The sequence below is a fragment of the Vespula vulgaris genome, chromosome 15 (assembly GCF_905475345.1).
Source record: "Vespula vulgaris chromosome 15, iyVesVulg1.1, whole genome shotgun sequence".
Lineage (NCBI taxonomy): Eukaryota > Metazoa > Arthropoda > Insecta > Hymenoptera > Vespidae > Vespula > Vespula vulgaris.
In genome coordinates, this window is record NC_066600.1 from 2,401,400 (window position 1) to 2,427,221 (window position 25,822).

Here is a 25,822-nt window from a genome sequence, read left to right on the forward strand (position 1 = left end):
CTCCTCCTCCTCCTCCTCCGCCACCTCCTCCTCCTCCTCCTTCTACTCCTACTCCTACTCCTCCTCCTCCTCCTCCTACTCCTACTCTTCTTCGTCGACGTCGACAACGTCGACGATAACGGCGACGACGATAGGAAGAAAGGAATAAAACGTAAAGGGCTTATTTACGCGAACGACGCTTCAGCTTCACTGGAAAAAATAGCTCTGACGATGGATTATTTTCTTTATGGTGGAAAAAGCGTGCGGATAATTTAAAAAAGAATAATAATAAGAAGAAGAAGAAGCAGGAGGAGGAGGGGGAGGAGAAAGAAAAAAAAAGGAAGAAAGAGAGGAGAGAGAGAGAAGATCGTTTGTTGTATCCTTCGGAAGTGGTGTTTAATGTGATCGAACTAATTGTTGTAATATTATAATAATAACGACGGAGTGTCGTAAGAAAATAATATCAATATTTTTCAATGCGCCACTTACGTCATATTATGTATGTATATTTAATAGTAGTACCAAAGATCTTGTTTATTGTTAGAAAGAACTCGTAGAGAGAGAGAGAGAGAGAGAGAGAGAGAGAGAAAGGGGGAAGAAAAGCTCATGGAAATTTTGCACTTCGTTTCTCTTTTCACTTAGAAAAACAATCTCGTTAACGTATTCAACGTAAGCACGAAAGAACCCCGTGGAAAAGAATGAAAAAGAGAAAATAGAAAAGAGAAAAGAAAAAAAAAGAAAAAGGAAGAAGAAGAAGAAAAGACGTTTTGTTTAATTTTATACATTAAAATACGATAGAGAAATGTTTTAGAAATGATTATATCATCGATGTCGTTACTAAACCGTTTTAATAATCCATCTTTTCCTTTACCTCACGTATACAATATATTTACACGTATAAGATAAACCATATGTATGTCGTAAGCCAGAGCTGCATATCCGCATACAATGGCATTTTAATGTTCGCCAGCTTTCCGAGTAAAATGTTTAGAATGCCATGAGTGCCAGCAGTATGGTGGTTGAATGCGTCGCGTCGGAAAGGAGTTCGAAGAGAAAAGAGAATGAGAGTGAGAGAGATGAAGAAAGAAAGAGAAAGAGAGAGAGTGATACATATACACACACATATATATATAGAGAGAGAGAGAGAGAGAAAGAGAAAGATAGAAAGAGAGAGAGGATCGGTGTGCACCAACGACCTAATCGTATTTCATGGAAATAGTATAGCAAGCGAACTATAATAACCAAAGAACGAGTAAGAAGCAATGAAAACATGAGAGAGAAAGAGAAAGAGAAAGACAAAGGCAGAGAAAGTTGGTTGTTCTCTATTTCTCTCTTGCTCGCGCTCTCTCTTTCTCATGCTATTACAAGTACATACATACATATATATATATATATATATATATATATATATATATATATATATATATATATATATACTCTGTACTACTATACACAAACTCGTTCATAACACAACATTCGTACAAGAAGGTTTACAAGAGCAAACACGTTCTGCCTACGAGAGACGACGCGAGAAATTTCGTCGTTACGGAATTTAGATGAAATTGCGCGAATTACTTAGGAGCGTTCCTGTATATATGTATGTATATGTGTATGTATATATGTAAAGATATATATATATATAGTATATCATGAATGTTCTAGCTTCGCTACTAACGAACAGGACCATCGTCTTTGCTTCGTGCTTAATCTTTCGAGCTACCAATGGCAGGTAGAAACGTTCATGTGTGTGCATTTGTGTGTCTTGTATATGTTAACATGGCTGCAGGCAACAAGCATAGGAATTCTAAGCGTCTTAGAAGATTGTCTCGCGGTATGGAATTCAGGATTGTGTTTTTAGATATAAAAAAGAAAATCTTAGGTTTTATCTTTTTTTTAAATAACGTAAAATATTTTGGATATAATAACAGATGAATCGTTTGTACGATTTATAGTACGGAGTAGTTTTTTTATCCTTTTGTTTTTTCATTTAAAAGTGATCAGAAACGTTGCATTTCTTCGAATAAAAAAAATATCAAAATATCGAGTATATATATCGGAATTATCAAAAAAAAAAAATCTAATCATTCTATTTTAACGTAAATAGAAATCAAAGATAAAAGTAGTGAACTTTTCCCCGTGTCAAGGTATTCGTAAACCGCCATTTAAAGATCACGTTACACCCTGCGAACTGAACCACGAATTATACGAAAATTACACGGTGGAACGTGTAAATAAATAAAACGCGAACGATGCGTAACAAGCAACCCATAATTACTCATGGTGTCACCCTATACTCGAGTGACGACACCAAGCAAACTATTTTTCATTTTTCTCCCCTTTTTCATATGGAACGGAACCCTACACAACCTACGATATATTGTTTCTTATTTGGTATAGAACATTTTTTGACACTTACTTAGATAGATATAAATAGAAACTTTAACCATTCGGCTAATATTCCATATAGATCTATTGCGATTTACAATTGTCAACGATTTTTTTTATGGTAGATCCTATAAATACTTACGTACAAAATTGTCTTGTCTATAAATAACAATAATATAATATCTATATAGGAGATAATGATTCACTTATACGTAGAAATATGAGTTCTTTGTCATTCTCTCTCTCTCTCTCTCTTTCTCTCTCTCTCTCATTTTGTTACACACATAAGTTCGATTTAGAATGGGACACACGTATACGAAAAGACAAGGCAGATCGCAGGACCCTCGTAATACGAGTCCTCGTAAAGTAGCATTCCCGTTGTAAGTCCTACTGTCGGCCAGCCGAGTACACCATCTACTACAGGCTTTCTATTATGCATGCGTCCCTTATTGGCAGTAAACGTGCTCACCCTTCTCTCCCCCTTTTCTACTCGGAATTACGGTCGTAAGCATATTTCCAATTATAACATTGCGAGGAAAAGCCACACGGACAGACGGAGAATCTCATAAATTATGTCGTACTAACGGAAGAACCGAGTCGAAGTATCAACGAGTACGATAAAAGATCCCCTCTTACCTTCTTCGACTACCCTCCTTCTCCTCCTCCTCCTTCTCTTTCTCCTTCTTCGCGTAACACTCTCTCTCTCTCCTCCTCTCGTAGCCCCGTTTGTAACCCTATTGCTCGAAATAATAAGACGATACGTTCAAACTTCAAAGGGGGGTTTTGCTTCGATTCAAGCCTATGAGTTAAGAAAAGGTATTCGTATAGTATTCGATAATTAAATTTAAAGTATGCAAAACATTAGATTAATTAAAATTTCAGATCGACTCTATAATAATTTTTATTACAACTAAGACATCTATGTGTTCAATAATAGTAATAATAATATATAATATATAATAACGTTATAATATTATAAATATTATATTAACGATGTATTATTATCTTATAAATAAATTTATAAGGTATTATATATCGATGCAATAAAAATAAATATTACTTATGAATCAACTCGATACACAGGTTTATATGAAAATATTATTAAAGGCAATGAATTCTGACGTAAAAAAGATAAATATCGTATTTACAATAAAATTTTATTCGAACAACGATGGACCATCGTTGATAGGCGAAAAGAGTGGATATTAATTTACTAGGTCATTATCATAGATCATCGAAAATGGGCATAAACTACCGCTGACATTCGGCAATGATCGTCTATGGTTAAAGCATATAACGCTTGCAGTATCCTTAAATTTTGATTTGTCATAAAGGGAATTAAGGGTTGTCCTGCAAATACGTTCATCAAGGGCACCGCGTCAGCCATGGTTGGTACGTTGCCTCGAGCCCATTCGCCATTACCAATTTGGCATCGAGAATGGTCCATAGTCATTAATGGGTCGTACGCGTTAACGATTATGTTTCGGCTGTAATCATTGGACCGATTGTCACGATCGTCGTCCTAATAGAGCCTGATGGGGAGAAAACGCGCGAACTCGATGACGATGATGGTGCGACGCCTCGTTATTGCACGATCCTAACTATCTCTCTCTCTCTCTCCCTCTCTCTGTCTGTCTCTCTCTATCTCTCTCTACTATTCTTTATTTATTTTTCTCCTTTTTTTCCTCATTGTTTTTTACAACATTCGATAATATCATCGATAGTTACGATAATCTGTATTTTTAGAGAGACAGAGACAGACAGAGAGAGAGAGAAAAAAGAAAACGATTTCCTTTCCTTTTTTTTCTTTTTTCTTTTGAAAAAAGCTCGCTAAGAATTCATTGGAGAAATTTCATTCGGTCAAGATCAAATGCCTGAGCGATTAGATAATTTATACGTTAAGATAGACGTTAGGATAGGAAGGGTAAAGATCGCGAGGAAAAGGGAAAGGGAGAGAACGTTGAAGACGGCGGATCTAAGACGTTCGCGGTTTTGAGAAGAGAGGAGCACGAGCCAGGGGGGTCCTTCTCCGTAATTACGCTAACCGCAAGCGCCAAACACTACTACTAGCGATAGGAAGTAAAGGGTTCTGGAAAGTGCCCTAACGTCTTCTCGAATCTTAACCCTTTCCTCTTCGGTCTCTGTATCCTTAGACGAGGAATTAGACTGGTGACTGGAACGATCTCACGAACGAGACGTTTGATAAATAAACCTTCAGAATAACTAATATAAACGAATCTCGATACGTTTAATTATTTCTTACGAAAAAAGGAGGAAAGAGCAAAAGAGAAAAAAAATAATAATAACGTAAGGACCAGTAGAGTGGACCCTTTATTCGCCTTTTTTACGTCGCACGAAGGATCTCGACTTGATCGTGATAAGAAAAAGAAGAGAAAAAAGAAAAGAAAAGGAAGAACAAAAAAAGAAAAGAAAAGAAAAAAAAGAGAGAAAGAAGAAGAAGAAAAACAAAAAGGAAAAAAGAAGGAAAAAAGATCAGCAGCAATCTTTAAGTCCGATCTATAAAGATGAGAGACAGGTGATCGAATCGATTCGTCTCTCGTGACGAATTCGCCAAGTGAAAAAGCGACTTTATCAAGGTAGAAAGAGACGAGAGGAGTGTGAAAGAGAAAGAAAGAAAAAGAAAAAGAGAAAGAAAGAGAGAGAGAGAGAGAAGGAGAGAGAAAGAGAGAGGAAGAAAAAGAGAGAAGAAGGGTCCAAAAGCGTTTCGTATGCGTCCTGTACGAGGAAGGGCCCTCTGGCTCGTATTCAAAGCGTGCACCAGCGTCGCTCCATCTCGAGGAATGCGGCAATCGATTATCACGCTCCTGCATATCGATACTACCGTCCAATACGAGCACAAGAGCGAGAGAGAAAGAGAGAAAGAGAGAGCGAGAGCAAGAGAGAGACTCGTACATTCACCTTCTCTTGCATGGACCAACGCTTATCTCTCTCTCTCTCTCTCTCTCTCTCTCTCTCGCTCTCTCTATCTATCTATCTATCTCTCTCTCTCTCTTTCACTCTTTGGACCTGGCCACACGCACACGCCGCGAACTAATGACACCGCCTCGTATAATACTCGTGCCTCGAATATCATCGTCCCGATATTGCCACCGCGAGAGATTAATGTTTCGTCCTCACCCCAACCCCCTAAACTCGACCTCTCTCCATCGCCATCGTTCTCCTCCTTTCTCCTCTTCCACTACCCTTCCTACTATCATCTCTTCTCTTCTCTTCTCTTCTCTTCTCTTCTCTTCTCTTCTCTTCTCTTCTCTTCTCTTCTCTTCTCTTCTCTTCTCTCCTCTTCTCTTCTCTTCTCGTCTGTTCTGTTCTGTTCTGTTCTCTTCTCTTCTCTTCTTTTCTAATTCGCTGTTTCTCATCCTAGATTCTCAACTAGACACGTCTCGTCGATCAACGATGAGATAATAATCATATATTTTTTGATTTCTCGATCGATATATAGACCATCGTTCAATTTACCAGATGTCTTTGATTCGAACTAGTTGCTCGATTTTTTATAAATTTTTCTTTTATCTTTCTCCTTTTTTCTTTCTCCCCCCCCCCCCCATCACGATAAATCCGATGATCTTTGTATCGATCGGGGATTACTTTAGTTTCTTACCCGAATTTCTATCGATGAATAGTTGAATATAAATTAAATGGAAGAAAGTATAGTTACATGTATGTAGGTATATGACAAGATAGGAACTCGAAAGCGATTTTCGAAATACTCTCGAAAGTTCGAGACAGGTGGAGAGTTTCCTGTGGAACGGTTAGTAAGTAGTAACATAGTAGTTCGTCCAGCATTCTGGAGTGGGAACGATAATGGTAGCTATTAACGAGCCGTAGCGGGCGCGAAGCCACCTGAGCCCAAAATATCACTGCGATTAATGCAATTACAGCTTACAAGTCCCTTCGGCTCTAAGACCACGGGTATTACTAATTCAATGTATGTACCTACGTTCAAGGAGAGATGCGTTTCCTTTAGTAGAACCGAACGTTAGAGACTTATCGTTCGTGGGGTCCTTTTCGAAACAACGAACGACGTCGACAATCGATAAGGGAGGATTCGAAAATGAGCATCAACTCGTTCGCCATAATCCTTTTTATATTTTAGAATATCTTTCGATATATTTGTCGAATCTATCTTAAACGAAAATATAATATATTATTAATAAAACAAAAAAAAATATATATATAGGTAAATATAATTATATCGCAACGATAAAATATCTCATATTTATATAAATTCGACTAAACAGAATTAGACCCCGCATATACAAGTAAATATATATAAAACTATGTAGCAATGATGAAATATCTCATATTTATATAAATTCGATGAAACAAAATCAAAGGAACTTATGTTTAATGTGACGATTAAAATGAATTGAAACATCCAAAACGGTAAACGAGAGCAATAGGAAGAGTAACCATAGCATAGAGGAGATATAGTTAAAGGGAGAAAGAGAAAGAAAGAGAGCGAGAGAGAGAGAGAGATAGAGAGGGTGATTTGGAAGGGCTAGGATCTCGGCGTTCGCACTCGGCCGACACTCCGCGCCACCACCCACCCTTCCTCGCTCTCACGGCTCGCTTATTGTTCACGTTAATTGATGCGTTATGTTTGATGCCGTTGTGATAGCCATTGTACGCGGGGTGTCCACTGATAACTGAGTTACCGACTGCGGCGGCCAGAGTGCACTCAAACCTAATTATCTCGACCCAACTGCGACTGGTGCATTGCGTTGCTCGACGTTCGTCGTCTGCAACGTTCAACCGTATATACCGTTGATGATCGGCCGATCGAACGCAAAACTCCATATCGAATAGAAGATTTTCTTTGAGATCTTTATCGTTTTGAACAAGTGAAAAGGCTGTCGTATAGAAAAGAAAAAAAAAGAGTATATGCAAGTACGATGGTATTTTACCCGTTGAAATCACTTTTCCATCGTTGTCATCGTCGTTCTCGTCGATATATAAAAAATCTATGTACAATATATAGTATATATTTAGATTACTAAAGGAGAGTGAATAGCAGGGGGAGGACATTAAAGTAGGCACAAAGAGAGCCGACAGAAAAGAAGAAGAAGAAGAAGAAAAAGGAAAAGAAGAAGAAGAAGAAGAAGAAGAAGAAGAAGGGTCGAAAGAAGAAACCCCGTGATAGAGATACGCCGTTAGAGGAGTGAAAAGAGTAAATGGTGGGGGAGTAGAGGGCATTCGCATGGAACAAAGAACAAACTCTCTCTCCTCTCTCGTGGCACTCGTGATTAGGCAAGCGGTCTTCCCAATTAACCGGTCGAAGGTGCTTTCGGATACAAACTCGTCTCGTAAACTTGTCCTTTTTATACAGGAAAGAGAGAGAAAGAGAGAGAAATGACGAAAACGGAAGCTACGCGTCGATAAATTGTAAAAATCAATTTTCTACAGGACGACACGAAGTTCTCTCTCTCTCTTTCTGCGGTTAGATAGAAAGAAAGATAGGATATTCCCGTTTCGGCGAGACCCTTTTTAACGAAGAATACCCATATTCGGGTATTCGTGTTTCTTTGTTGCGTCCGTCGCGAAAACTTTTACGATCGGACGGCGAATCGTGGATCTCTTGGTAATAATTCGATCGTAAGATTTACCGTTCACTCGTTAAAACGTCCTCGTCTTCAAGTTTTACGTTGATTCCGGACGCGAGGAGAGACGTAAAGAAAGCTTAGCTCCCTGCGGATGAATCCTCGAATATTCTTCTTTTCTTCTTTTTCTTTTCTTTTTTTGTCTTTTCTTTTTTTCCCCCGCCTTAATATACCTCTATATTTCCAAATGACAATTTTTCTATTTTTCGTCTTGTCTTACTTAAGAGAAAAAGAGAGAGAGAGAGAAAAAGAATTAGAACAAAAAAGGACATAAAATCGTTTCAATTGCCTTGAAAAAAAAGTGCATCTCACTCGGAAAGATCTTGGTTAATCGTTAAAAAAAAATTAAATAAAGGAAAAAGAAAAAAGTGAAGAATCAGTTGATTCTCTTTCTATCCAATTGGAAAAAATAAAAAGGAGGAAAGAAAAAAAGATAGAGGGTCCCTTTCGAGAAAGATATCGCCGAAATGAAAGAGAAAGGAAAATATCAGAAACGAGCGCAGGTGAAATTTGCGAGTGAAGATAACGAAGCACGCTAAGTTAGTAGGGTGCTTTATGATGGAAGACGTGGTTCGCGTGAGAGCGATTTCGCGAGTTCGTAAATCTCTACCATTGCGTTTTATACATACAAACGAAAAATAAAATATAGTAGAATTACTCGAGAGAAAAAAAAAAGACTCACTATAATTTTTTCTTTTATATCAAAGAACTTGGATAATGAAAGATATTTATTCGATTAGGATTAATCATCCCCCTTTGTTATATCATTACTATTTATTAAGACGATCTCCTAATTAATCGATATTAATTGTTTTATTCTTAATCAGATTAAATTTATAAGATTGCAGCGATAGAAGCCTTTGTAATGTAATAGCAACAATAAATATTCTCTATCTATCTCTATCTCTATTTCTCTCGCATACACATATCGGAGAAAATTACATTTCGTTGGTTGTAAAGGGAGCGTCGTAAAAATCGTAACGTCGTAGTCGACAACACGCCGACTGCGGGACGATGAAATTGCAGCCGGCCCTCCGCCTATCTGTTGGCCATCAAGATCGTTCCGCGCTTGATAGACCCTTTGTAAAACGTCATACTGCGAGCTTTTATGCTCTCGTTCCTAGGAAAGAGAAAGAGAGAGAGAGAGAGAGAGAGAGAGAAAGAGAGAGAGAAAATAAAGGGTGCAATCGTTCACCACCCATTCTCCTTTTTCTTGCTATTCTTATCGTACTATTGTGCGTTTGTCACGAAGTAAAAGCAAGTTTACCAATCCACGATTATGATCATTTTATTTCATTCATGTATATCTATATACTATGAAAATTAATATATCAAAAATATTTTTTTATTAAATAAGTTGTTTACATATACAGATAGACAGACAGATATACGAACAGACACATAAACACACACACACACACACACATATATATATATGTATATGTATTTCGTTGTTCATTCCGATCGATTGATTATGGCGAAAGGAAATGGAAAAAAAGAAAAGGAAGCAAAGGGAGGAAGGTATTAAGAAAGGCAAAAAATATCCTTCGAACTGGAGTCCTTCAAGGTATCGATGTATCGACGGGGAAAGCGGTTTCATTAACAGAATGGTCACGTTACACCGGTACGAAGCACCGTGACGGTACGGCCGGATATTACTAGGGCAATTTCATATAGATACATATATATATAAATACATATATATATATATATATGTATATATATATACGTTATACTACTATACTACTATACTGCTATAATATCTACCACCGCGTGCGTGCGACGATGGGAAAAGATCGACGATGAATAAGTCCGGTATGAGACGTTCTCTCTCTCTTTCTCTCTTTTCGTGGCTTACATCTTGAGAAGGGCTTCTTCTCCTTCTCTTTCTTCTTCTTCTTCTTCTTCTTCTTCTCTTTCTTGATACTTGCTAGCATCTCCCTGGCTTCGTTTCGTAACGAATTACATACAATTTTTTTCGTATAAGTTTTTCTCGTTGTTAGCCTTTTTATTTATCCACATTCTCATCGAACGATTTGTCCCTTTTTTTTTTGTTCTCACACAAGACTCTCTCTCTTTCTCTCTCTCTCTTTTTCTATCTCTAAGATCCTACGAGACCGGACGCATCGAGTTTCGAAGTAATTAGTATTCTCACTGTCCCACCATCTGCTCTTCGACGTTTCATGATAAATACCTGGCACCATATTGGATTTCAAAGTCTCTTTGTTTTAGGGACTATCGTAATCATAATTGTTCGTATATCAACGACATACGACGACGAAAGATTTCCTTTCAAGAAAAATTCTTCATCTCTCGTTAAAAAAAAAAAAAAATAAAAAAAAAATAAAAAAAAAGGAAGAAAGAAAAAAGAAGAAGACAAGATTTACTTTGAGGATGATAAAAAAGGGCAACAAAAATTATTATATTAATTGCAAGAGACTTCCTCTTGATGAATAATTGTATCAAAGGGTACTTACTCTCTTCGAAATTTCAATCGCGACTGGATACTCACCCTCCTCCCTCGAAGAAAATCATCGAAGCATTATGTATTTCCACTCAAGTATAACCAGTAGGTATCGTCTGGCGTCGCCCATCGTTTCTCTCTTCCCAACCCTCTCTATCATTCACCCTTTCTCTCTCTTTCTCTTTCTTTCAACCTTGTTTCTTCCCCCCTTTCTACGAAATTGCAATATTTGCCGACAATTACCGAACGATCTACCCCTTTAATACCGTCAAACGAAGGCCAAGACACGTTCGAGAAATCGATTCAGTCGAACCTTTCCTTTTCGTTAGAAGTTAACTCTATGAAACTGAAATTAAATGGATGAAAAGAGAGAAAGAGAGAGAAAGAAAGAGAAAAGGAGAGAGAGAGAGAGACTTAATCAAAAGCATTTTTTAATCGAACAAACGAACGAACAAATTTCTTATTATTCCTGTTGTTGTTATTATCAATATCATCATCATCATCATTATCATCATCATTATTATTATTAGCATTATTATTGCTTGTGTCATTTTCGTAACGACTTCGTGAAAATAATTGGTAAATGCATAAGTAGCGATGGATAGGGAATGGGAGAAGAAAGAGAAGGAGAAGGAGAAGGAGAAGAAGGTGGAGGTGGAGGCGGAGGTGGAGATAGAGAAGGAGGAGAAGGAGGAGGAGGAGGGTATCTTTCCGTTTACGATAAGACCCATTCCTTGATCATACGAGTCGCGTGATCCATCATACAACTCGGCACTCGGCTTGGATGTCTCGCTAACGGCCTGAGTAATTACGATCAGTGATCGTCAACCTTCTGATGGTAACATGTTAAACTACTTTTCAAATTAATCCGATCCTATTCTTAAAAAAGAATTTTCATAAGGTAGATGAACAAGGAAGATGAAGAAGAAGGGGGACAGAAAGAAAAAAGGGAAGCAAAAAAGAAAAGAAAAAAAGAGAAAGAGAGGGGAAAAAAAGAATCCACTCGATAAGTAATAGATAGTAATATATCAAATATACTTGTCATTTGGACATGATCGATTTAATCAGAAAGATTAGAATAGTGTGTCTTAAAGAAAAAAAGGAAAGAAGAAGAAAAAAGAAAAGGAAAAGGACCGTGGAAAAGTTGTGTGCGTGAAATGAGCACCATGATGATATTTACTAAGATATCGGAGAAAAAGAGAAGGTAAAGGAGGAGGAAAAGGAGGAGGAGGAGGAGGAGGACAACCGGCCATTACTTTATTGCTCTCTATCTCTTTCATTCTCTCTTCTCTCTCTCTCTCTCTCTCTCTCTCTCTCTCTCTTTCTCTCTCTCTTTCTCTTTCTAGAGGAGTCTTCTCAAGCAAGCAAGCAACGAAGCAAGCAAGCAAGCAAGCAAGGAAGAAGAAACAACGAACGTGGCACGAGTCAATCCCGCAAACACCTTCCGGTAACACGAATAAGCGCCTTGCCTCCTAAGGAGGAAACGTAGGGGCGGCTCCCTGGCTAGCCCGTCCCTACTTCCGAAGAAATACGTCTCCATTAGGCTATAAACCTTTCGCCACGATAATACCTAGCATTCTAAATCCTTGTTAGATAGGCGATACAGTCGGACCGGAGGTGGTAGGCCTAATTTTTCGTCGACACGATGAATGGCTCTTGCCTGTTCAAATTTTCTTATCGGTCATATAATAGAACCACTAAATACACCTGGAAAGAAATTAACATATGACGTCCTTTTAATCGTCCCCCTATATACAACAATCTCTTATTTTTACTTAGAATATATTTTTAACCGCTACCTGCGTTTAAATGCCCACCGATTTATAACTGTTTATCTAAGATTTATTTTAATATCATTTTAAAAAGAAACATTTTTATTTGGATAAAATATTTTTTACTATACTCACTTCTTCTTCTTTTTTCTTTTCCTCCTGCGTATCTAACTTTCTTTATTATTTCGAAGGACGATCTCGTCGAGCCGAATGAAAATTTTGTTTTCTAAAGTGGAATGAGAAATATGGAAGATGAAGTAAGACGGATATATACAGTGGAGGAATTAAATTCTTAAAGTTCCCTCCCACGTGTGCCGGAAAGTCGCATTCCGCGAGTCCCTGAGACATACACTGGAACAGATCGTGCCTCCTCTACTTACCTCCTCCTTCTCTTCGTCCTCCTCCATCTCCTCCTCTTCCTACTCTTCTTACTTTTCCTCCTCTCTCCCGTCCCAAGGGAGCCAATATTAATTCCCATAAATTTCCTTTCAACGGATATGGATACTCCCATCCTCTCTGCTGAGAAGCAAAGGACTGTTTGCCTTTTAATCCAAGTATGCAAAGAACGTTATTCTTTTCTTCCGCCAACACTGAAAGAGAGAGTGAGAGAGAGAGAGAGAGAAAGAGAGAGTGAGTGAGCTCGATGGGAGAAGCTCTAAGCGCATTCTCAAGATAGAAAGTAAGAAAGAGAAAGGAAGAGAGATGAATAAAGAAAGAGGTTATGGGGTCTTGAAACATTTAGTAGATCTTTGCATTGTCGTATGGACAATATAAAGGAAAAACGTTTTCGAGTGATTTACTAAAGTTAAGATAATGATATACGATCGAGAAGAAATTGATGGATCGTTGAAAGGGAAAGTGAAAATATTTCAATAATAAAAATCGATCGTATTTATTCATTCATATTATTTATTTATATATATATATATATATATATATATATATATATATATATATACATATATATTGTCTAAGGATTAAAAATTTCTATATGAATGTACGTCTGCATGCGAGAAAGAAAGAAAAGCGCGTAGACATATCTAAGTAAATCTTCAAAATTCTCTTTACTCTTACAAACGTAAAAAGAAAAGAAAAATGTACTTGGAGTGTTTGAAAAAGTACTTTTTGAAGCAAAGAGAATTTTCATAATACGTATAATTCGAAAGAAGAAAAGAAAAAAAGGGACATTCGTAAAACAAGATGAAAAAGAAGAAGAGTTACAGGAAGGGTTGCGTGAATCTTTGAGAAAGAGAAGGAGATAGAGACAGACAGACAAGCACAAAGAGAGAGAGAGAGAGAGAGAGAGAAAGAGAGAGAGAGAGAGAGAGAGAGAGAGATTGAGAGTAACCACACGAGCGTTTCAATTCTCGAAGGGTTTTCGTGGGATCCCTCACTTCGTATTATATACACCACCTACAATCCTCTCTGTTTATACAATGTAATGGCTTGTAGCAGCATTGTAGGAAGTTTAAACGGCGTATCCAGTTGTCGTTCATGCTTCACGATTCCCTTTCGGCATTCGTTTGGCACTTTATCACGCCCCTAGATTGCAGCATTAAACATCCAGCAAAGGGAATTTCAACCCTACGATGGGCTCGTCTTCAAAGGATTTCAATTTGCCTTATGCGATACTAGAATACTTCTTTTTCTATATATACCTATATTAATATATATATATGTGTGTGTGTGTATATATGTATATATACATATCTTTATTATGGTGTTAATTTCTTATTAATAATTTTCCAAGGATAGATCGATTAAAAATAATAATGAATTAATTAGAATGTAATAGTCATTATCAATCATTGAACAATAGACGTTACGTGTTACATTAACTTTCTAAGAATTGAATCGATAAAACTAAAGAAATCTTTATGGTATCGTATCTCCCATCAATCGACATCGATACTTTGAAAAGACGTCTTTGGGTTGCGTCTACAATCGGAAAGACATTCGATAGCTCGCTTATTTCGAGGCGGCTGCGTTTATTGGCCATAACGGATATTGCTTTCTGGCAGAAGGTAAACGGGATGGAAAGGAAAGGAGAAAAGAGGAGAGGAAAGGAAAGGAAAGGAAAGGAAAGGAAAGGAAAGGAAAGGAGAGAAGTAGTAGATGGTCGAAAGAGAAGAGGGAACAAACTTTTTATAAAAAAAATGTAGTCTATAAAAAAAAAAAGAAGAGATAAATATATATTTTCGACAGCAAAATTTTTCTCTTATACCTCAGACACATTATTTTCTTCTAAATCTTATTCCTCTATCTCTCTCTCTCTTTTTGTAACTTAGAAAAGAATTATAGAAGAAGAAGAAGAAGAAGAAGAAGAAGGAAAAAAGAGAATAAATAAATAAGATAACATAATGTCGTAAAGAGGGTGAATGGGTGGAAGAGAAGAACGGCGGGATATAAAGAAGAGCAGAGGGAATTGTTTTGACTTGTCCATTATTAATACTCGCGCATGTCCCCGTTTTTCCTTTCTTTTTTTCTTCTTCTTTTTTCTTTTTTTTTTTTTTTTAAATACCCATAAGAAAAATTCTGCATAGTAAGCTCACATGAAGTAGAGAACGAGAGAAACGTACGGCAACGACATAAAAACGTCTCGTTTATCGCTGAGAGACCTTCCGGGTGGAGGTGCTTTTTAGCAGCACCCAGCGCGCGTTATCTCTTCTCGCGTTGAAGTATAAATAAAGTCGCATTTCCAAAGCGTCCAAAGCATCGTCGCGAGGCTAACATCTGGCGATCGTTGTGGTAGCAGTACGCCCATTGAAGTGAGAAAGCAACACACAGAGAGAGAGAGAGAGAGAGAGAAAGAGAGAGAGAGAGAGAGAGAGAGATCGTTCGTGATAGAGTCGCTCGATCGAGCCTCCTTTTTAATTGATATCGATCGGCCATGCTGTGCGAAGTGTGCATAGATTATGCGATATCCGTGTCGATGTTTATTCAACTAAAAGCCAGGAGTAACTCACTTTTTCCCTTTTCTCTCTCTCTCTCTCTCTCTCTCTCTCTCTCTCTCTCTATCTCTATCTCTATCTCTATCTCTCTCTAACTTGTTCTATCAGAAAAACAGGCACCCTACTGTTTTCTTTCTCTCTCTCTCTCTCTCTCTCTCTTTCTTTTTCTCACTCACTTCCGGGAGTCGACATCACTTTTACTCTCTCTCTTTTTCTTTTCAAGAGAAACGTCGATGAGAATTCGTGAACGACGATGATGATGTTTCATTTTTCCTACGTACCTACACGTTTTTCCCTAAATGTCGATGAAAAAAAAGAGAAAGAAATAGGGGGAAGAGTCGAAGAGCGATCACTGGGGACGAGAAAGACCCTCTTTTTCCTACGTAACAGAGAGAGAGAGAGAGAAAGAGAGAAGTGTTTTAGCTTATCGTGTTTGTGCGTTTAATATCTTTTTTTCTTTTTCCTTTCTGTTCTCACTCTTTCTCCCTTCCTCTCTCTCTTTCTCTCTCTATTTTTGTCGTTCACCATCATCGGACTTTCCTAGATGCGTGATGGTCGCTAAGCAAAATGCAGGGTCCATCCCCAAGGAGACATACGGTAGTTTAATGGTGATTTTTTGTTAGCCTACACGAGAATATATATATACATATATATATATATATATATATATATATATATATGACGTAAGCTTTTTCTTTCATAAAATATAAAATAACACGAGAGATTTCATATAGCTTAATAATTATTTTATTTGAGTTATCAAAATTAATTCGTACAATTATTACGAAGCTCTGATTGGAGACGTAAAATCAAAAAGAAAGATAGAAGAAGATAGAAAGAAATTGAGAAAAGAGAGAGAGAGAGAGAGAGAGAGAGACTCATTTCGTTTCCTTCGATGAATCGATCGTAGTGAACACGCTTGTAACGCGATATCCATATATACCTGGTGGTGTACACGTTCAAGATGCCGATCACCAGGGAGGTCGGCCGTCTTCCACCTGCCATCATTTCGTAGACTCTCACCTTTTTCTTTTTTTCTTTCTTTCTTTCTTTCTCTCTTTCTTTCTTTCCTTCTTTCCTTCCTTCTCTCCTTCCTTCTCTTTCTCTCTCTCCTTCCTCGTCATCTTGAATTTCAAATTGAAAGATCCTAGAAAATCGATAATCGTTTCGTTTGTTAACGATTTTCGCGATATATAAAAAAAAAAAAGAAAAAAGGACAGCTTAGAAAATCGTATTATATTCATGTCAACCTCCCCGCCACCCCAGGAAAGAAAAGATTTTCAACCCCTACCCCCTAACGATTTTTTCGTTAGGTCACACGAAGTCACACGGTGACGGAGCACATAATCCTGATATCTGTCGGTTTTCGGGCAATAAAACACGCGTCCCATACAGACGGAACCCTCGAAAACTGCCGCTGCTTCACGCTGATAAAGAAACGTGTAAAGATACCGATCCCCTTTCTCGCGTTAGAAACGACGACGATGACGACGACCAACCACATCGTTCTTTCCTTTCATTCGTAAAAAAAAGGAAAAGAAAACTGAAAAAATAACGTTTCTACCTTTTAACAACATTTTTACGCTTATTCCACGTTGATACTTCGGATTCGATTAACATTATCGACTTTATACGATCGGGTCAATCGATAACGTATAAAACTATATTTATTAAATCCATCGTAATAATATAAAAAGAAAAATAAAAAAAAAAATAAAAAAAATCAGAGATCCACGAAGAATTGTATTGTTCAGTATATTTTTACTACGTCGGATTATCTTTCTTTTTTTTCTTTTTTACGTGTACCTGTACAACCGGTTATAAATTTTTGCAACAAATTTTTTTTCTGCACAAATATATATATATATATGTATGTATGTATGTATATGTATATCGCAATTTCAAATATTTTTATCAGAACAGTCGGTGTGTTCGAAGTATAATGAAGTAAATTCTTTCGAAGTTCTTCGGGGATAGGATACTCGCTTCGTGGCGGTTAGGCCAAAGCCGGATTCGGCTATTACGTGTCCGCATGCGGGAGAAGCAGGTAACCAGATCGCATGGTCTCGAATGACCAACAGTCAGCCAGGGAGTAAATATTTTCATATTACTTTACTCCCGCGTAACTTAACCATCGCAATTCTACACACCGTTTAGTTTCTCTTCTCGGCCGTTACGTCGTTCACCGATGTGAGAATCGTATCGTATCGTATCGTATCGTATCGTATCGGAGTTATTTTTTTCAAAGTAAAGATCGTTAGATAAAAAGTAGAAAAGAAAGGAGAAAGAAAAAGAAAGAGAATACAGAAAAAAAGATGGAAAGAAATAAAGAAAGAAAGATAGAAAACTGTAGAGAAAATAATAGGCCATCAATGGAAAGTTATGAATTATGTTATTCGGAATATTTCACAAAAAGGAAATATTTATACAAATGCTTCTTTCACTTTTTTACTTACGACTGATATATGAAAGCAAAACGAATCGATCTTAGCGAGAACTAGGAAATGAACCAGGAAATAAAGAAGAAAGGAAGAAAGGAGAAAAGAAAAGAGAAAAGAAAACGGAGAGATTAGATGGAAGGTGCACGTGTCCGTCGAAGATTTCATCGATCCAGACCACCACCGACATTTCAGTTCTCTTTCTCTCTCAGCAGCTATTTAATGATCGCGATAGGTGATAAACAAAGCACGGCTATGTTCGATGAAATACGTGGCGGATGTTAATAATAATTGGTTTATCCTAGGAGAAGGATAACGATCGACGAGATGAAACAGACCAGTGCAAGTTCTTCTTCGTGAGAAGGATAGAAAATGAAAGAGAGAGAGAGAGAGAGAGAGAGAGAGAGAGAAATTGAGAAAGATGGATTTCGAACATCTTTGGTAGAAGTCGATCGACCGACGGAGAGTGGATTTTGCCTTTGAACGAGATCGGATAAAAGAATAATACGCGAAAGAGCGAAAAGCTTTCGACTTTCCGACACTTCGAGAAGAAACACGAGAGGGAGAAAGAGAGAAAGAGAGAAAGAGAGAGAGAGAGAGGGGCTGACCCTCTCGGGATGTTTCCACTCGCAAACTGGATTTCGATGACCGATCTCCATTTCCATATGGGTCTTCTCGTGGTACAACGACAACGGAGGGTTGCTATGCCAAAAGTTGTCGCGACGAAATTGATATTTGTACGAAGGTGGAGAGAGAGAGAGAGAGAGAGAGAGAGAGAGAGAAACGAAGGGAGAGTCATGAGGTTTTCCTTCTTGAAAAACAGCTAAAATCCTCAGAAAACCTTCTTGTCCCTTCCATCGTAAAATGAAATACATATATCTTGTTTTATAAAGAAAAAAAAAATTACATATAAATATATATATATATATATCTTTTCTCTTTCTATAAAAAAATATCTAGGATAAATAAATAATCCACAATTCACAATTGACAATAATATAATTCAGGGTTGAGTGCAAATGAGTTTCTCGGTCAATTTGATCGAAATCATAGAAGAGAACGATCACAAAAGGGTCGTTATTCGAGCCCTTAGAAAAGGGTTTCTTGACTATCCACCGTCATCGACGTCGACAGACGACTCCAAGTCTCAGCAACGAACAGCATCTGCGCTCTACGGCTCCCGATATCCATACAAAGCTGTCTGCTGAATAATATTACACTTAACCTCGTACCACTCGGCCGATTATAGTTGGAACAACGTCGATAGTAGTTAGACCGTGCATCCTACGCGAATGCTAATTTCGGAACGGCCAGAGGTAGGCTTCGACGAACGAGCTCTATCTCTGTTTCCTTCTACGTTAATCCTAAGTCTTTTGTGTTTATCTTTGTGGCTCATTTCTTCCATATGGCTTTTGTTTTTTTAATTATTAGTCCTCGTTGAAAGATAGAGAGAAAGAGAGAGAGAGGAAGAGAGAGATTAGGTCAGACGTAAAAAGAAGAAAAAAGTATATCGAGCCAAAAAAAAGATTGTTAATATTGTTCAATATCATTCATGATTTTATATAATTATCATGCGTTCGTTCGTTCGTTCATTTATTTATTTATTTAATCTCTTTTTAAGGCTAAAATCCGATCATTTAGTTGACTAAAGCAATGTTCCAGATGCTGGGAATGGTCGATGTAGCCTGAAAATGTAAATTGTATTGCCATTCCCTTAGGCTCTCTCTCTCTCTCTCTCTCTCTCTCTCTCTCTCTCTCTCTCTCTCTCTCTCTCTCTCTCTCTCTCTCTCTCTATGTATATATATATATGTATATATATCTCAGTATTAAATACTGTCCGGGTAAGGCGCCAGTTACGGGTTCTATATTAGTTTCTGTTGGTTTCCTGATTGGATTCGGTTATTACGTTTCCTACAATCTCTCGATACTGATTGTTTGCGGTCGGCAAGCTCTCCAAGGCGAATTGCCCATTCGCCGTGAACTCAGCCCTCATTCAGATACTTTTAACTAATTTCATTAAGAAAACGTAGATCACTTCGAAAGTTTTCCTCGTTTCCTTGCCTCTTTCAAATTAATATCGCCTCAACTATTATCCATCCAAATTGTAAGGTTCTCCAAGAAAAATCGAGGAGCTTGAGTAATGTTAAAAAAAAAAAAGAAAAAAACAAAAAAAAAGAGAGAAAGAAACAGAGAAAACTATATAACTATTTTTCAAAATCGAGCAATACAAAATTCGAGTAGATCGAGTAGATCGATATCGAATCGGGGACCGATTAGAAAGAGACAGAGAAGAAAGATTTATCGCACTTCTCACTTTTCCTCTCTCTCTCTCTCTCTCTCTTTCTTTTTTTCGCTGAAAGCAAAAGACAGAAGAGAGCACATGAGAGTCGGTGGATCTTCGACGTGGGGAGTCCATTCTGAGGACTCTCACCGACAGGACTCTAGAGAGAAAAGAGAGAGAGAGAGAGAGAATGAAAGAAAAAAAAAAGAGAGAGAGTGAGAGAGAGGTGGTCAGAGAAGGATTTCTGAACGAACGCACAGCGGTAGCTGATGTATTTTGACGTGCCCGATGAGAGAGCCCGTTCTCTCTGTTGACTACATTATCTAATGGACCACCCTCTCACTCTCCCTCTCAACCTTCCATTCTCTCTCTTTCTCTCTCTCTCTCTCTTTCTCTCCCTCTTCCTCCCACCTTCTTCTCCACCTCTACTACGCTTTTCTCGTTCGATTTACGGCTATCTACGATCTGCCACGTCCGGCCGTTCATCCAGCAGCATCGTTGTCCGTCGTCGTCGTCGTCTTTGTGTCGTACTCACTAATACTATTACACTTCATCATCATCCTCTCTCTCTCTCTCTCTCTCTCTCTCTTTCTATCTATCTCTCTATCTCTTTCTTTCTTTCTTTCGGAATAGCCGACACGGCGGTCCAGCCAGCTCTGATTTCATAAACGACCACGGATTTCTTTTCTCTCGGTGCGTGGCTCGCGTCGTTCACTTCGACGATGCCAATAATAACGCGGTCCACATCCTCGTCGTCCTCGTCCTCGTCGTCGTCGTCGTCGTCGTCGTCGTCGTCGTCGTCGTCAGCATCGTCGGCGTACTAATAAGTGCGACTCACGTTAACCTCGATACACACTGCCTCGGATAGATCGATGCTCGTTCGTTCGTGATCGACGTCACGATCGATCCCCTTCCATGCATTCGCTTCTTGGAATCCACGTTTTGCGTGCACTCTGTCCAATGAGTTTCTTCTTAACGACAGTCATTATTCTTATAGGAAATATTGCGCTTAATTTGTATTGATAATTTTTATTTATTCTCGATTTCTATTTTTTTTTTCTTTTCTTTTCTTCTCTTTTTTTTTCTCGTTACGTTTGAACGAGCACGAGTTAACTTTTTCTTTTTCTTTTTTCTTTCATTTTGAAGATATTATATATATATATATATATATATATATATATATATATATATATAAAAAGAGAGACGAGAGATCAGGAATTTCCTAATAAAAATAATATCAATTGATTTCTAATATCTCCGTTTATAATAGGATAAGATTTGTAATAATACTTTCCTTGTACCTGACCACCGGCAATACACTCATGGGTGAGCTCGAATGTAGCTTCGATTTTGTGGCGAAGATATTACACGGCAGTTACAATCGAGAAGAAGAGCTCTCGCAAAAACTCACGTAGAGTTTACCGGGACTTTCAAGAAAGATCGAGAGTTCTCTTGCACGATGGAATAACTATTGTCCACTTTCGCGATCCCTTACCTTTCCAGAAAGTAAGAGAGAGGAAGACAGAGAGATATATGTAGTGAGAAAGAGAGAGAGAGACAGAGAGAGAGAGAGAGGTAGAGATAGAAAACGATCCGTCGGAGGACGTACGATCGAATTCTCAACTCCCTCGTTTATTCTTTTTGGGTTCCAAAAACATTCTCTGATCGGTCCGGTACGATTTCTCGCAAAGACATTTTTCACGGTGTTTCGCGCTCGAGTTAACACGACTTCATTGACCGCACGCGCTCTGTGTTCGTGTCCACCGAGTTCAGGATCAGAATGAAATGATCTTTGTAGATCTTTAAAGAAAAATAAAGATTTCGAGAAGTATGGTATTAAAGAAAAAAAAAAAACAAAAAGAGAAAAAAAGAAAAAGATAGGAAAAGAAACAAAAACGAAAAAGAGAAAAGAAAGAAAAAGAAAGAAGAATTTCTTCGATTATCTTTGATCTTTCTTTTCCTTTTTCTTGTTATTTTACTAAGATCAAGATTAAAATTATTATCGTAAAAATATATATTAGAAAATCGCACGAACGAATTTTTTCAACGATATAGAGAAAAATGAAGGAAAAGGAAAATACGTACTAGGTACATATGTATATACAAAACTTGTGTAAGAAATCGATCTGAACAAATGCAGAAGAGAAAGGAAAAGAAATGAAAAAAGGAAAAGAGGAAAAAAATAAGAAAAGAAAAGGAGAAGAAGAAGAAGAAGAAGAAGAATAATTTGCAAAAGAAGAATAATGACGGAAGAGAAGCGAGCCGTAGTATATCGAAGACGATAGAGTTAAGAGGAGGACAATCCGCGTAGTGTTGTGTATTCGAAGTTGGTCAATAGTTTAGCCGCTCGCGTGTATCCTTTAGTATGCAACGTATGCAGTCGGTTGTTACCGAAGGAGTGGTTTGCCAAGCGGCCAATGGCGAGTGCTCGAGCTAATTCTAGGGTGCTGCCGGCGCGCCATCTTTGCATCATAATGCCTCTCTCCCTCCCTTCCTTCGTGTTTCACCTTCGTACCCTCACCCTCTTCCATTCCGAAGGAGTAACAGAGAGAGAAAGAGAGAGAGAGAAGGAGTGAAAGAAAGAAAGAACTACATTTTCTTCTACCCTTATATTTTTCGTTGCACGTAAAGAAAGAAAGAAAGAAAGAGAGAGAAGGAAGGAAGGAAAGAGAGAAAGAGAGGAGGAAAGAAAGAAAAAAAGAAGAAAAAGAAGAAGATGAAAAAGAAGAAAAAGAAGAGGAAAGAAGAAAGAGATACATCTTAGAAGAATTTTATACGAAAGTGAGTAAGGAGAAGGATAGTTGAAAAAGGGAGACGGAAGAGGCCGAGAATACGGGGGAAAAAGGGAGGAGCGGCGAGGACGATGAGAGTAGAGGGGCCGAAGGGGTTGTCTGCGCCTTGTCTGCCGGGAATCAATCACGTATCAGTGACGCTCAACCTGTGCCCACCTGCTGGCTATGCCTTCGACCGATCGATGGATATATCACGATGATACGGTTCCCACTTTTACAGGCTAGCCCCATACATAAATATATTTTTTTTCTTTATCTTTTTTGTGCTTTTTTTTCATTTATTTCTTTATTTTCTTTAATCACTTGCTCGTACTCCCTTCGAGATATTTTTTTCTTGGAGTAAAAATATTTTCTAATATATAATATTTATATAATGTTTATAAGAAACAGTCGATTTATATATTTATATATTTATATATTTATCTATTGGTATATGAAATATTTATATGTAACTATAGATACGTATATAAGAAAAGTTCTCAAGTGATGTCTTTAATAACGAAAAGGTGAAAAGAAGAAAAAAGAAAAAGTAAAAAAAAAGAAAAAAGAGAGAAGGAGAGTAAAGGATGTTGCCTAAGGCGACACGGACTCGTGCTACCGTCTATCATCTTGCGAGAGAGAAAGTAATCTACCAAGTTGATTTGCGTATGCGACGGCAAGCCACCGTCGTTTCTACCAGTCTAAAGAAACGAAAAGTCTTTGGATTCAACGCGATCCCTTCGTTATTTCTTCTTTTTAATCTTCTTCTTCTTCTTCTTCTTCCACTTCTTCCTCTATTTCTTTCACTTCTTCTTCTTCTCTTCTTCTTCTCGAACTTCTTCTTCTTCTCTTCTTCTTCTCGAACTTCTTCTTCTTCTTCTTCCTCCTCTTCGATGTGAAAAGAATTCCTGAGATCGAATTCTCGATCACGTTTTTTTCACGAGACACGTCGATTTTTCTTCTCGCGTTCACTGAAAACGTGGCAAGAAACGACACATTGGACGTCCGAGGAGCTCAACCGACCGGTCCGGTATTATTATTGCTGTTCTCTCTGTATATTCTCTCTCTCTCTCTCTCTCTTTATATATATATACATACATACATACATACATATATACATATACATACATATATATATATATATGTATATATCTATCTCTCTCTTTTTCTTGAACGATAAAGGCATCGACAACAAAGCAGAGAGTGTTCGCGAGATCGCCTCTCGAAATGGCCAATGGCGAGAGATACTGCACGAAAAAGATGGAGATAGAGAGAGATAAAGAGATAGAGAGAGAGAAAGAGAGAGAGAGAGAAAGAAAGAGAGAGAGAGAGAACACAATAGCTTGCCGCTGGTTCACAGTGACGGAAAATAATTAAAGCGAGCAAAGAAAAGGTGGCGGTTCAAAGGCATCGATCGACTCGATCGATCTCTCTATATCTATCTTTTTCTTCACTTCGAATAAAAAAGAAAAAAAGATAAGAGTTGACAAGTAGAAGAAGAGGAAAAAGAAGAAGAAGGAGAAGAAAAAGATAAGAAAGAAATTTAACTCTCTTTAATCGTTAACTTCTATTTATTTTTATTACATAGAAAATTACGTTTGGATATTTTCCAATCTTTACAAAACGATCGCGTTAGAAGATCGTCATAAATGGTACAATTAATATATTAATTATAATAACTTTCTAGATTAAATCTTTTCTATCAAGTTTATTTAAAAATCTTTTAATGAGGGAAACCAATAAAAAGAGTATAATGACTTTACGCTTGTGTACTGTATACATACATACATACATACATACATATATTATTTAACTTAACAAATAAATCGTATATCTATGAGAAAAAAAAATTGCGTCGGTTTTTCGTCGTGATAGAATAAACAAAAACAATTCGTCATTGTTTCGTGATCTCATTGAATTCTCGGAATTGAATGACACATCCCTCTTTGTTGTAATACAACGTAAATAACATTGGTAGTACGCTACGTTTATAAAACATAAACACAAACAGAGCGAAGCAAATACTATTACCCACAATTCGTATGTACAAAAATATACAATATGATAAAGGTGAACGATGTTTATTCAGACATTAATATCGATTTAAAGCTATTCAGTCAGTGTGCCGTATGCGAACCGGTCGGTCGCACGCACAGTAGCCAAACTCGAACAATCAAAGATCTCTGGTGTGAACGCATTATTTTGACTTTTCGATGCACGCCGTGCGAAACCCCCTGCTGCAGTTAGGATAGCACCGTGATAATTCTGACGGACTCCGACCACTCCAGGGTTCTGACCACCAACCGAGGAACTTCTTCAACGAGCTACATATCTTAAACGATTCTGACGAATATTCATCGTCAGATACATCTTTCGTATCGTTAGTAAAGAGGGAAAGTTAAACAAAAAAAAAAGAAAGAAAAAACAAACGCACTCACACGCAAGCACACACGTAGATAAAAAAAAACAAGAAAGAGAAGCAAAACGAAACATTAATTAATCTCATTTCTCTTTCTCTCTCTACCTTATATTTTTCAGTCGTCTATCAAAAGCGGTTGAAGAAGGAACGAAGAGCGAGAAAGCGATTGCAGGAGCAATTAGATCTGGAGATAAAGAGGCGCACGCAATTGGAGGAGGCACTTAAAGCCACGGGAGCTTCGTCCGAGCAAGTTCGAGCGATCACTGGTAAATGTATATACATACATACATAAATTTTTATACATATATATATATATATACATACATGCATGCACGCACGCATATATAAATATACTACTACCCTTAAGATATCTATTATTCGGAATCTCGCAAGTCTCTTATTTATATTCGATCGTTATCAAGCAAACGTCTTTAAAATTACTTACTCTAGTGTCCATTATAAACTTTGACCTTATTATTCGATATACACACTCGTCTTGTAAGAGACTCGATCGTATTTCTCCTCTCCTTCCTCCTTCCTCCTCGATTGGATTACCAAGAGAAAGAGCAAAACGATTTTCAAGTTGAAAGATAGGAAGTCGTCGTCGTCGTCGTCGTCTTCAACGAGAGATAAAGATCCCTCGAGGCTAGCTCCTGATCTTGGAACGAATTAATTAATTCGCCAAAGCAAAGTAAACAGACTGACACCCGCTAGAATATGATTCCTTACTTATCCTCTAGTGAG

General features: G+C 37.7%; 1 protein-coding gene across 11 annotated transcripts in view; it reads left to right on the plus strand.

Annotated features, from left to right (window-relative positions):
• Nucleotides 1–25,822, plus strand: part of LOC127069452 (dachshund homolog 2) — a 218,104-nt gene that overhangs the window by 176,485 nt on the left and 15,797 nt on the right. For all 11 annotated transcript variants that reach the window (XR_007783549.1, XM_051006499.1, XM_051006500.1 and 8 more), the window contains one exon: nt 25,198–25,344. Coding sequence is in view for 10 of the 11 variants with exons in the window: in XM_051006499.1 (XP_050862456.1) it covers nt 25,198–25,344 (147 nt within the window). In the remaining variant the exon portion in view is untranslated. The remainder of the gene's footprint in view (nt 1–25,197; nt 25,345–25,822) is intronic.